Source organism: Leuresthes tenuis, unplaced genomic scaffold (genome assembly GCF_036924035.1).
Source record: "Leuresthes tenuis unplaced genomic scaffold, fLeuTen1.0.hap1 SCAF_13, whole genome shotgun sequence".
NCBI classification, from domain to species: domain Eukaryota; kingdom Metazoa; phylum Chordata; class Actinopteri; order Atheriniformes; family Atherinopsidae; genus Leuresthes; species Leuresthes tenuis.
This window is the reverse complement of record NW_027325367.1, coordinates 4,921,325-4,935,347: the sequence shown is the minus strand read 5'-3', so window position 1 is coordinate 4,935,347 and position 14,023 is coordinate 4,921,325. Positions and strand designations below refer to the sequence as shown.

The 14,023-nt window shown below is 41.2% G+C and overlaps 1 protein-coding gene across 2 annotated transcripts in view; it reads left to right on the top strand.

The window, feature by feature from the left end:
- msraa (methionine sulfoxide reductase Aa) overlaps positions 1 to 14,023 on the top strand; it is a 37,121-nt gene that overhangs the window by 12,632 nt on the left and 10,466 nt on the right. The window contains exons 2-4 of one of the 2 annotated variants that reach the window (XM_072362561.1): positions 4,227 to 4,295; positions 6,529 to 6,648; positions 12,248 to 12,352. In XM_072362561.1, coding sequence (XP_072218662.1) covers positions 4,227 to 4,295; positions 6,529 to 6,648; positions 12,248 to 12,352 — 294 coding nt within the window. The remainder of the gene's footprint in view (positions 1 to 4,226; positions 4,296 to 6,528; positions 6,649 to 12,247; positions 12,353 to 14,023) is intronic. The other variant, XM_072362562.1, reaches the window with a different exon arrangement.

The following is a 14,023-nucleotide window of genomic DNA, read 5'->3' as shown; positions in this document are numbered from 1 at the left end:
TTCCTTGAGTTCGAGAAGTTATTAGTCCCTGCTTTTAGCCCTGAACGCATTCTGTCTCTGGCTTATGCTTTTATTCTATTCACTGCTGCTCTGTCTGTTGGAGGGCAAAACAGAAACCACGTCAGAAACAGCCTGAAAGTAAACCGATTGGACAAAAGGGCAAAGAAATAAGAGCGAGCCAGAAGCCAGGGGTGAACGTGGGATTTCAGTTTCATCACATTCCCATGTCTGCTCACTGGTTTCTCTGAGGATGCCCACAATTTATGAATTTCTTAATCTGGGATTAAGATCTGGGCCTTTAAATCTCATCGTCTCATGTGCTTTTGCTGCATTGTCTGTAATGCTTCAGATTGGACTGGGAGGATTTAAGAAGTGGAGCATTTCCTGTTCTTTTCAATCTCACAACATGGGGTGTTTTTCAGCCGCTGACTTCTTAAATGGACGCCGCAGGTTATGGTGTTGTCATCTACTCTTTTTACGCCATCATCACGCCGTCTCGCCGGTCGCCTTGGTGACATGTAACACACTAACACGTTGCAGTGATGTTACACTAATAACATTGTGTACTTGGGCTTCTTGGTTAGGATTAAAACCATCCCGGTTAGAACAAAAATATGATGTATTTAAAGTTTGTGAACCATAAAACTATGTGATTCGGACATTTGAACACTGCCGGGCCTGAAGCTGCCCTAGAGCGCCGGGGGCTGACACATTGGAGCTCTTGACTTTGGTTTTTTTTTTTAATGGGCTTTCGATGGGCCTCTTTAACATGACATACATTTCATGTGTATGGCTGTGCATGTGCAGGGCTCAGATAGAGATCTGATTATGAGAGTAGGACTGTGGGAGGAGCCGAAGAGCAAAGAAATTGCAGAATTTTTAATTTAATTGACGCCATTTTGACAGTTGCTGTCACGACCATGAGAGGTTGCATATTCTTTGAACATAAACACAGTTTGAGCTCATTCCTGATGCCATTCCTGTGTCTGACTTTCTGCTTGGCTCCTCCGCTCTGTGCACTTTAACCAGACCACTGCCAGCAATAAACCAGAATAAACGTGAGCATTACCTTGAGCAGCCACGGTCAGATGCAGCAGGAGCTGGACCTTCCACTGCAGACATTAAACATGATACAAAGGGTAAAAAGCCAGTGAGCGATCCTTTTCTTGTTTTCCTCTGACTGATGGTAGGGGATGTAAATTTCATCAGTCTGCAAGGTTATCTTTACTGTCCACCAAGTAAGTGAGTGTCATTTATTACTTGGTGTTTGTACTCTTTTCTAGACCTTCAGTCCACTTTTCATCTCACAGCAGTCACAGTAGCTCCTTTTCTGCTGCCATCACAGGGCCTTTAGGCCATTTTACTGTATGCATGAGTGAACTATGTCCAGGTATGAATGCCTTTTAGTTGAAGTAGGCATAGCAGCATTAAAATTTTAGATGGTTTATGTTGCAGCTGTTGGCCTTTTGTGGTCTCATTTTCTGGTACTTTTTCCATCCTTAGACCTGAGAGGGATGTAGCTCCTCTATTGTTACTCCTGGAATAAAAGCAAATTTACCAAAGATATGTCAAACAATTAAGTCGGGTCTGCTGTCTGGACTCAATTTGAATAGAATTTTCTGACTGATTTTTTTGGTCTCGCAGCCATTCAGATGAGCACAGTTGGATTCTGAAATGCTGAAGTGTTGCACTTGCATGTTAAATATAAAAGGCCAGTGAGATTGATAGGCAGGCCACAAATTAAATGAGGGAAAATAACAAACTAACTCTGCATAGCCGAAGTAAAAAACGTGTGCAAAGCTGTTTGAAATGGCAATGTGGTACGGATTAGTCAGATTAGTCGGTGCAGAACAGAAAAAAAGACTGCTGCACCGATTGTGTGGGAACACTCCATATACACAAGTGAGTGCTTCTACCGAGCCAAGACCAGACATTAAGTGTTGCATGGGAAAGACTGAAGCTGTGCATCCAGTTCATCATTCAGATAACACACGCTTTTTCTTAATTATCTGTTATTTAATTAGTGGTTCCATTTAACAAGTGCAAACCAGTGCAGGTCTTTGTGTTTTTGAAGTCTTTTGCTTGATAAAATGTTGGTGTATAAAGAAGATTTCAGGGCAAATATGTGTTGATTGCTCTACAGGAAGAACAGAACAGACAGGTGAACTGTATCCTCTACTGCTCCTGTGATGTTTCTTTATTATTCTCTTTCACACATACAGATTGCAGTTACACTCATTAGTATTCTGTCTGGACTTATTTTCTTTCCCACTGACATTTACATTTAAATTGTTTATCTCTCAGTGCATGTGTGTGAGTGCTTGTGTGTGTGTGTGTGTCTGTAGCCAGTAATGAACATGCCTTTGCTGGTCCCTGAAGGCAGCCATTACCAACACACACACACGAACAGAGGATAATGTGAGAGGAGGAGGAGGGGGAGGAAGAAAAGGGAGGAAAGGCGAGGATGAAAATCTATTCCAGTATTAACATGCAGGATCTTAGATTTCCATTTAAAATCATTAAGATTTGCAGGTTGTTAAAAGCTGCAGTTTTTTTGTGCTGATTTTAGTGCCTTTACTGTTCAGTGAGTTTTATGGCAAAAAACACTCGGTTATCAGCATTTATCCTTCACTTTGACTGCAGGATTTTAGTGTCTGAAAACTGGGGCATCCCGGTTTAAAAGTCTCTTGGCTTCTGATTAAGTTTTTCTTAATTGTTTGCTCCTGTTGGGATTGAAAAAGGCTGTCAGCTCTGCACATTGGAAGCTGGATTTTTTTTAATGAGATGGGAAATGCTTGAATGCTGCAGGGTTCTAATCAAACAAATGGCTAACAGGACAAAGGGCAAGGTGCTTCATGCCTTACAGAAATGCAATAAAATCATGCTGGTTTCATGGTCAACTACTTATGTGTAGATATTAGAGGAAAACCGGACTGTCAATCATAAGTCAAAAAACAAAGTGTGCATACAAGTAAGAATCTGCATTAAAGCAGAGCTACAGCAGTATAATTCATCCATGTTAATGTTAATTTAATTCATTTCAATCTGGATGAGCAGCAGATGTGTACAAGAAAATGACAGGAAAGCTGCATGATTGGAAGCTTGATTGAACATGTAAAGATACTTAAAAAGGAGACGAGATTCAGTCATTTCCTTCCAAGACTTCGTCAGGACGGGAGACAGATGCAGCTGAAGCCTTCCTCTTGCAGAATAGAGAGGAAGATGAGAAAGGCTCTGAATATTTCAGCTGCACTGACGCACAATGCAAGGCTGCTCGTGTAATCAGACAAACAAGGACAACTCACTGACTCAGATTCGGATGCACAAGTTGAGGCTGTTGAGAGCAGAATATAAACTTCAAGCTGATTGTCACTGTCTGTGTGTGTGTGTGTGTGTGTGTGTGTGTGTGTGTGTGTGTGTGTGTGTGTGTGTGTGTGTGTGTGTGTGTGTGTGTGTGTGTGTGTGTGTGTGTGTGTGTGTGTGATGGTGATTGGTTGGCACTGACCATTTGGCTGCTTTTGTATATCGGCATGCAGCCCCTCATGATAATTATGCATCCATGCATGAAGATGCTGGACGTGTGTGTGTGTGTGTGAAGACGGGGGAGGATGAAAGTAGGGAGGGGGATCCAGATGTTTGCTTCATTTTCATTCTCCTCCACCATCCCATTTATTTTAATCCATCACCCTCCCCCACAGCATCATACAGCAAACCATCTGCACATACACGCAGCCTCCAGCATGCTAATGCTATCGTGTGTGTTAGCTCAGCCAGGTGGCTCGATGGCCTCAAATTGGTCCTCGTGCACCTCTGGCTGTGTGTTGATTGGAGTGAGTGCAGCTGCCATGAAAATATGCAAACCTGCTTGCCACTGTTTAAGTGGGTCATGGTGTGTTAGTGTGTGTGTACATTTTTAATGAACTTTTTAGCATATTGTGTGTAATTTGGTTTTGCACTCTGTCTTTGTTTAAAATGTAGTTTAACGTGATTTCAGCTGGGGTGAAACTAAACGTTCATCCAACTATATACGAGTTAAAAAGGCCTTCTGGCATAAACATGAACCATCAATGTCAGCCAAAGGCTGAATGAGCGTAAGCAGAGTTAAACAAAGGTTTTTAAACAGATTCTTGGAGACATTAACAGTCTGCAGTTATTTTATTATTAACCTCATCTATTTTTCAATGTTAACAGCTTCCCTCTTTTTTTTTTATCAATTTCTCACACAGCCAAACATGATGTGAATGGAAACAAGACGGTTCCACCTTTTCCAGAAGGGACAGAGATGGTCATGTTTGGTAAGCATAGAAATACACGACCAATGCATACCAGGAAGTGAAAACCACTTTACAACTGCTGCTGAACCACCCTGATTTCTTTGTACTTTGCTATGAAAAAGGAAAATATGTGCAGTGATTTATAGAAACGTTCAGGCATAAATAGAAATAGATTATATATTTTTAAGGAGTTTTAAAGTGAACATCTGGTCTGAGCTCCTTTATCCTCCAACTCAGCCTGAACCCTCTGAGACCAGCTTTCTGTCATTTCTTTAAGGAGTCTTCAGGAATAGTTCTCCAGGCTTCTTGAAGGACATCCCAAAGCTCTTCTTTGGATGTGGGCTGCCTTTTGTTCCGTTCTCTGTCAGATGATCCCACACTGCTTCAATAATGTTGAGGTCCGGGCTCTGGGGAGGATTCATCCCTCCATAAGACCTGTTGCCACTGATTTTCAGTCCACTTCTTGTGTCATTTGGCACAGCTCAGCCTTTTCTCCCTGTTTCCCTTCCTTAAGAACGGCTTCTTGACAGCCACCCTTCCATGGAGACCATTTCTGATGAGGCTTGGGCCAACAGTAGATGGATCAGCTGAAGGTCCAGATGCATCTCTCAGGTCCTGTCAGGTCTTTGCTGGATTTTTTCCTCTTTCTTAAGGACATCACTTTCAGATCCTGTTCATCTGCTGTAGATAGTTTTTTAGGCCTGACACTTCTTCTTTTGTCCTCCACTTGTCCAGTTTCCTCAAATGTTTTAAGGACACACTGCACACCATTCTGAGATATGCCAAGTTTTCAGCTAATGACTCTTTGGATGGAGTTATCTTTGGCATTTCTTCAAGATGAACTACAGAAACCGGGAACAAATGATGTGTCTTTGTTACAGGTGTCTAGTACCAAAGTGCCTAAAGATACAATTTTAGAAAGTTTCCTCACTAAGTTGTTTATTATGTGTCGACACAACACTGGTTCATCCTTTGAGTTAGAATCCTTTTAATGACTGAATGATTCATCGACTGAAAATGAGTGAAAAAGCAGACAAAGAAAGAGAACTATTTCACAAGACTACTTTAAAATATTATGAGAAAATGTGGCTGTTTGGAAGCAAAATATAAAGAAATAAAGGGTGGACTCTTGCTCAGGACTGTGTAGCATAATTTAAACGGGGTACAACACTCATACTGATTTGCCTCCGTCTGTGCTTTATTATACCTTAAAAACAATTTCTTACAGCTTACAGTTTGCAGAACATCTTCTCAGGAGGCATTTTCACATCAAATTTAGCGAGTAATTCAATAGGATTGGTTGTAAGAAAAATGATAAATGTATAAGACTGGAGACCAAACCTCTTCACAACCCTCACAGTTATATAACCTGAATGTCATAACATGGAACACCACAGAAATGAATTCATACTGAAGTAAAAGAGAGATTCTGTGAGTGGTCTTGTTGATGTGCATGCAGTCTATGAGTGATAGCACAGCCTCTCACAGCTCTATTACAGCTGTTGTCATTGTGATGTCCTGGAGGGACTCTTTAACGGTTGTATAAAAGGTAATAAAGAGCACCCAAACACAGAGTAAAAAGGCTGGAAAAGTAAATAAATGTAACTTAAAATAAACCAGAAAAAGAAGCTGCTGAGGCAGGCGGTCCAGGTCAGAAAATCTAACCGATATGACAGAATGGTTGCAGGTTATCAGGGGCAAAGCTAAAACCTGACAAGAGGAGGTCAGCATCATCTGACACTGAGCAAAGAAAACCTGGAAAGAGAGGCTCCCCTTCATCTCCTTCTAAGATGCAAAGAAAAAAATGTGTGTGGATCTGGTGGGAATCAAAAACAGGAAGTTAACTCAACACAATCCAACACAGGGCAAACAGAAAGTAACGCAAACTAAGCTGCAACGTGCAAAAATCGCTCAAATTTGACCACAGTGGTGAATGAAAATCTAAAGAACAATGTAAAAAACAAAAAGAAAAGCCACATATGAAGAACTTTATGCTTTTATGTAAAGGAAAGTAAAAGTACAGAAATAAAGAAATGTATGATTTATTTATGCATACTTCTTCTTGGCTCCCTACAAGCCACGTTGCATCTGATTAACTTGTGTCTGTTTCCCCTTGTTCTCCATGTGACTGCTTACATCAGTTTGCTGAATATGTGCTTTTCTCTCAGCAGAAGTTAAAGTATGTGATGCGTGATGAGAGCAGGCCCTCAAAGACAGCTCTTATTTATCACTCTGTTGGTTTCTTTTCTTGAAGGCATGGGCTGTTTCTGGGGAGCAGAGAGGAAGTTCTGGAGACAAAAAGGAGTTTATTCCACCCAAGTGGGCTACTCTGGAGGGTACACACCTAACGCAACGTATAACGAAGTTTGCACAGGTAGCCTCTACATACCCACACACACACGCACACACAAAGCGGGCCAAGCAGTGTGTTGTCTACAGAGAGTTAATAAATTGTGGAAAACAGGACTCACAGAAACAGGAGCGAATCATTTCCCCCGGGCCCTATTAAACCGGGGCCCGGATAAGACTGCTATTGATGCCTGACCGCTCCGAGCAGGGACTATGTTTACGTGTGTATTTGTGATGCGTGTCCAGACCTCCCAGTGATAGTTCCAGTCCACGAGTGTAGAGTGAATCCATCATTAGACTTGCACCACCACCAGCTGTCTCTCTTTCACCTTCTTACTTCACTTTATTCGGTCAGTGACGTTAATATGCTGCGAAAAAGTTTAGACGATTGATGGATGAGTTGGTAAAATGAAATACAGATCTGTCTGTCTTTCTATCGGATCAGACAAACATTAACTACTGCAAGCAATGTGTTTGGGATTGAGGAGCGCTCCCGGAAAGCAGCTTTACGGTTTACTTCAGACTGTAGACTGAGATTGAAGTAGATGAGATGGACGCCTCCACACGATCTCTAACTTAAACCACCTGCACGCACACTCTCCTTCTGCTGGTGCGTAATACACCTGCACCCTCCACGCAGGTGCTGTTCCTTTCCAGCCGTAAACACGACCACAACTGGCAGTGTAATGCAAACTCAAAGCTCAGTAAATAAGTCAGCATGATTCCTTTTTGTAATCCCCTCCCCAACTTTTCCAGACAGAAGGCGTCACCTCAACATAAAGGTCACCAGCAACTCCTTTAACACCAAAACAATAATTCATTACTGATGAATGCACACATCCGGTGAACGTTGTGTTAAAACTGTACACCTTACCTTGCTTTAGCACGGTGGTAATCCTAAACTGGCCTGCTGGGAAACACCAACAGCTCCCATTCAGTATTTTTACATGCAGGCTTTAGTCTAGCTTTGGTTAGGGCTTTACGAGGCCGTTTAATTGGACTACGGTCTTTGTTCCAGTATACAAGCACAGGAGTGTTGGGTGGATACTCCCCCTCTCGTCTTATTAGCATCAAGCTGTTTACGGTTGACATGTTTTGTCACAGACCAAAATAAGCGAGAACAATTTAGCAGGCGCAAAATTGATATTGATACTGGAATTTTTTGCAGTTCTGTGCATTTTGTCAGCTGTACGTTTTATTTTCTGTAGAACTTGGATTCAAGCTATCCATCGTGGCTATTTTCTGTTACTTCTGAACGAAATCCCGGAGCAGGACCTGTGGTGGATGTGCAGAGCGCCAAGGCCAGTTTGAGGCCTGTTGAGTGGATAAATGCTGGAGTAATTCCACTTCCAACCTCATGGGGATGTTAGTCTGACTTTGAAAAAATGGATTTAGTCAGATTTCAGTCAGGCTAACCTGTTTGTGTGTTTTTTAAAAGTCCAGTCTTATTCAGAATAGCACAATAAATATATATATATATTTTCTAATGCCATGTAAGCATACTGCTTGTTTCGAATAGAAACCGTGAACCTGGTTTAAACTGCTGGAGCTTGACAGGCTGTTACAGGAGGCCACTTGACTAAATTAAACGCTCTGTGCTCCTTTTCATCTTCAGGAGAGACACATGGAGGGAAATGACTGCTCAGAATATTCACTGTTGTTTAAACATTTACAGTCAGATCAGCGTAGGTCCAAAATGTGATGATTATATTTGCATATTTTTCCCTTTTTAAGACGGGGTCAGAGTACCTGTGTTCGTAGATCTAAAAACACTCCCACACTGTTCATTATTTCTCTGATGTGCAGTTCTGGTTTTAGTCTCTTTCTCGCTATGCTCATCATTATTTTTCTCCAAAGCTGCCTCTTCAGTCACAAATATGGTTGTTTGTTGTTGAAGAAACTGAAGTGAAGACAAAGGCTCACAAAACATCTGGTGGCAGTTTGGTATTGAAACACAGATTTCTAACAAACCAGCTCGTTGTGTTTAATAGTGGCAGTCAGTCAGGAATGGATGTTTAGAAGCTTATTTGTGAGTGATTAACCAAAAGGAAACGATTAACTGAATAAATCAGATAATTATCAACCCTTATTTCTGTTTGCTGTTGGTCCATCTGCAGGTTACACAGCAAACAATCCAAAATCTCAGTAGAAACTCTAAAAAACACAAGCTTCTTATGTTTTTTTCTTCCTCTACTCACTTGTTAGTTATGCTGCCACCCACTGAATAACACAGCTTGAAAGCAGCTCCCACCAAGTCCAGCTTTGAAAAGCCAGTGGACTCCTAAAGTTTAGTTTATGGTCACAGTTGTGCTTTGCTTCATGTGCTAAAAGTAACATTGCAACTGGCGCTCCCTGTTGTGTTGTACAGGCTTGCTGTGCCAATACCAGTTTTTTTTAATGTGGCATGCACGGCGCAGCTGGCATATTTGGAAAATGAACATGTTTGAGGCAGGAGCGTCTGAGCAGGTTCGTCTCTACAGCCCATTAATGTAGGAGCATTAATCCTATGCAGTGAGAATGCTTCAAATTTTGGAAAAGATTCTGCAGGAAACTTCCAGGTCTACTTTATATTCCTATGTCCTGCTGTCCCAGAGTTGTTGTTTTTCTAAGCCATAAGAACTCTCTCAGTAGACAAGGTGGACAGAAACTAACAGCCAACAGTTCAACATCTGGGGTGCAGAGACGCTCCTTCCCAGTGACATGTCCAGGATTACACCATCTGTTGTTAAAAGTCTCCTCCTTTACTGTTACCCTCCTGTCTGCAGTCTCTGTCTGCCCATATACTCTTAAAGCTGAGCAGAGAGCTGTTAGAGTTTATCCTGCAGCCACATGTCAGAGAGATGTTATTGCCTTCCTTCATCCTCATCAGGACTCCAAGCGCGTCCATTTTATCCAGCAGTGGCCTCACCATGGTGATCAAGGACAGAAATGGTTTCAATGTCCTCCTTTTTCTCCATTTGTTCCTCCTTCGCATATTTGACATCTCCTCTTCACTCACTGACCAAAGAATAAAGAAAGAATATCTTTTGTCAAAAATCCCAGATAGCCAATATTATAATTGTGGTAGCTTTGCCAGTTTCATCCTATTTTCATTAGGCTCAGTTCTTTAACTGATTCATGGTCAATCCTGGAAATCCTGGATACCCTTGAAACCGTGACCCTTTATTTGTGAAGATGCACTAGTTAAGATGCAAGTTATTCTAGGGGTGATCCATCCAGTTCCAGGTTGGGAATATACCTGAATTTGTGCAGCTCTGTCACCAACAAAGTTGGGATGAATTTTAAGCCACAATCCTTCACCGGTATTGCATCATCCTCTGGGAGCTATTGATTTAGCTCTGGGCTTGGTGAAATAAAACCGGTACGCCAAACTCTGAAAAACTACCACAGGAACTAGCTTGTGATCATAAGGCCAGCAGAGTATTTCCCTCTGTGGGCAACAAATCTGAGCTAAAACCAGAGTGAATTATACATGTATTTGACTCACAAACATTAGGAGATCTAAAAAATACATCTATAAGACTCCTTGATGTGTAAATACCCAGTTTCTCTCTAGCGCAGGGCGAGATTACGTCAGCGCTGTGTTTACAGCTTGTTCCACTGCCATCAAACGGCCACTTGAGCCCATATATGTTTTTATAAACAAGCTAAAAAGTTTTGAAGAAAAATATTGCAAAAAGTGGCTTAAAACTCATCCAGAAATCTTTATGGAGAACGATCAAACACACGCTTGATCGCTCATTCTGAATAAACGCCAGATTATGAAATCATTTTGCATGTGATGTACATTACGCGGACAGCTGCAGCTTTATTTTCTGCTCTGATTCCAATCTTTACTGTATTTCCCATCCTGTCCAAGATAAATTTATTCCTGCGAGATTGGCCTGGTGAGACATTAATTTAACGTCGACCGCTGCTTTGTCTCTGCTTGCCAATATCTGCTGAAGGAATCCATAACTCCTGATATTAAAAAAGTAATAAGACAGAGAGAGACACAGGAATGGAGGTGGAATGAGATACGTGAGGAAGATGAGGTGCCATGTAACGGGTCGCATTCATTATCAGCACCAGCTGCTGTTTGACTCTTGTTTGGTTGGAAATCTGTTTTGGACCAGAATGGGCTTTCCAAGGACAACCGCTGCATTCGTGGGCTTTTCTTGTGTAGATCTGGTAATTATAAAGACTTTTTATGTCAAAATGTTTATCAGAGAAGCCCAGAAGCCTTGGTATTCAAAAGGTTTTGCAGTAATGAGTTATAAAGTCCTGAAGAGCATGTGATACAAGCGAGGAAGTTGACTTTGACTTCAGGTTTTTTTTATTTATTGCTGTTTTCCCAGTATGTGGTATAGGAATAATGGATTTCTGATATTGATTTAACAATAGGTTAATTAATCCTCAAGTCCTTATTAATACCATCAAAATAGTCGAAAGTCCTTGGACCAGAGAATAAATGGAGCTTGATTTGTGTGGTTGTTTCCAAAGTCATGAATAAACTGTCAAACTAAACTTTGTAGCAAGTTGGGAAGTTTTCTGAAATACAACCAAAGCTGTTATTTTAAAAGTTAGATGCCAGCTACACACTCAAAAGAGTTGGGATGGAGGCAGATGAGGACAGAAAAGGTAAAGAGTAAATAAGCAGAAATCAGCAGATTAACTGGTGACAGGTGAGGGTGTCAGGATTGGGTATAAAATCTGTCAGAGAATCATTGATCGGTTAAAAAAGTACGTATACTTATCTCAATGTCAGATTACAAGGAACCTTTGATTCAGAGAGTCCAGGGAAACGTAATGAGTAAAAGCAAAGGAAAGAAGCTACTGTTGGATGAGCTTGAAAAACCGTCATGCTAACATGATCCATACAGCCACATGGGCTCAGGAGGGCCTCTGAAAAGCATTTTCACTCAACACAGTCCACGGCTGCATCCAGAAATGTGAGCTGAAGCTGTATCACACCAGGAGGAAGCCATATATCAGCTCTGAGCAGAACCACGGCCCAGTTCTCTGGACTCCAGCTCATCTCAGATGGACAGAAAGACAGTGGACACGTGTTCTGTGGGCAGATGAGTCCACGTTTCAGCTGCTTCTGGGAAAAACTGACGTCTGCTTCTACAAGGATGAGAAAGAGCATCCAGGCTGTCATCAGAGAAAGGTGCAAAAGCCAGCGTCTGTCATGGTATGGGGCTGCATCAGAGTCCATGGCACGGATGGCTTCATGTAGCTTGAAGGTTGAGAATGAGAGACACATGCTACCATCCAGGTGATGCCTTTTTCTTAAGGGTCTCTGGTTATTTCAATAAGACAAGTGAGTGGATCTGGACTTTTTTGATCTGTATAGCTTTGGAAACCTATGAGAGATCTTGGCAAAAGAGACATTTTTGAAGCACCCTCAAGCCAAGTTCATTCATTTTGGAACATGTTGCTGTTTCATTCGTTCTTCTTCAGCATTTTCACAAGAGTTCTCATCTGTGACGAGACCAGATTTTTCCTTAAGAGTTTGATTACTATTCTTTTAAAGTCTTGGTTAAAGAAAAGTAGTACAAATGTTTGAACCCTGTCTACTCTTTTTATGGTTTAACCATCAGGACTCGATTGAATAACTGATTTAAATGTTGTATTTTCTGCAGGGAGAACAGGACACACTGAGGTGGTGCGAGTTGTTTTCCATCCAGATCAGATCAGCTTCGGCAATCTCCTCAAAGTGTTCTGGGAAAGCCACAACCCGACTCAAGGTACAACACCACCCATCTGCACCCTCATACCTGAATAATACACATACATAATGAATATGTGCAGTTGTTAAAATGAACCCCAAATTATGAGATCTATAGGCCCTAATATGCTTTAATTCCTTCCTCCCACTAAACTGCATCGTTAAAAGCGCACCGATATTTTAATTATTTAAAAATCCTAAAAGCCTTTGTTCATTTTATATGCTTGCTGCTCTCTGGGTTGATTAAAAGATCAAGCTGGTACACAGCAGTAGAGAAACTATTGATGCATTGCCACATAGTGCTGCTTTTAGTTTTAGTTTCTGGGTGAAACACAAGTCTTCACAGCCTTCCTACCTTTAATATATTTCGATTTGTTTTTAAATGGGGTTGTGTGAAATATGAGCAGTCAGAACTCTCTCAGTTTGGAGAATTTGAGGGTTTCCTGACAGGTGAGCTAAGCTAAAAGCTACAGCTGAGCGTAGCTTAAAGTGGTCCCAGTAGAGTGCCTGTGTAGAATTCCCTCCGTTAGCTCTCCTATAGCTGCAAGTAGCCACATAACAGCAGCTATGAGCTAACAGAGCTATAGCACACGTTCATTCATTCATTCTTCTTAAAGTATTGGTGAAATAAAGACAGATAATGCCTTATTTAGAGGCTGCATCGTCTAAGCCCCGTTCACTCTGTTATATAGATCTCCAGTTATCTAAATATGTTCCGAAGGACGCCGACTTTCACCAAACTGTTCTCTGTGAGTAGATAAACGTATTTCATGCCAAAAATAAGGTCTAGGTTTAAAAATACCGGAGTTTCCCTTTAAACAAACCTACACTGTATGATGGATTTTTGCTGACACGTCACAGATTCCTCGTTGCCACGTGGTGTTGCAGTTTGTACTGCTGTGTGTGACAAAGTAAAGCTATTAATTATATCTCCTCCTGCATTTCATACGTTTGTTAGCTAAAAAAGCTCAGGGGTGTTTGTAAATTTTCATGGAAACCTACAACACTAAGAGTGTATCCAAAGCTGCTGGATAACGAGTGAATGGCAAGCAGAACTGACCCTAAATATAAGCGAGTAACTCTGCATCAGAGCCAAATCTATCTTCATTAAGTTTCTCACTCAATAAAGTGACTCAGTCTATAGATGTAATAAGCCTGAGGCACAACCCCATTCATCAACATTGACTGAATCTAACTAGTGCTCACGAAACCTGAACGCCATAGCAATCAAAGTTCAAACTAAAGCACAACTGTGTCAAAAGTAAACGGATGGACTTTAACTTTACAGTTTCAGACGTCAGTGCTCCAACAAGCTTAAGTATTCTCCTTGTTTGTGAGCACTGCACAGACACTCCCGCTGTTTCCCGCCTCTTTGATCTTCTTCTTCTGGTGCACATCTCCAGTAAGACTAAAATAAGATAAGATAACACGAGATAACATTCTAAACATTATTTAGCAGGAAAACTGAATTTTTCCTCCTAATAACCAAGAACAAGTTGATGTGGTTTAAAAGAGTGATATGATGCAGACATTGCCTCATAGTAACTCATCTTCTCTCATAATTTAGTACTTAACATTCAATGTTTTTAAAAAATAGTGTCATGAATGATGTCAAAGACTTCTAATACACCATGTGATCGATGTTCATCCTAAAAATCCTGATCGGAGTATCTTGACTACAATTTTTCTA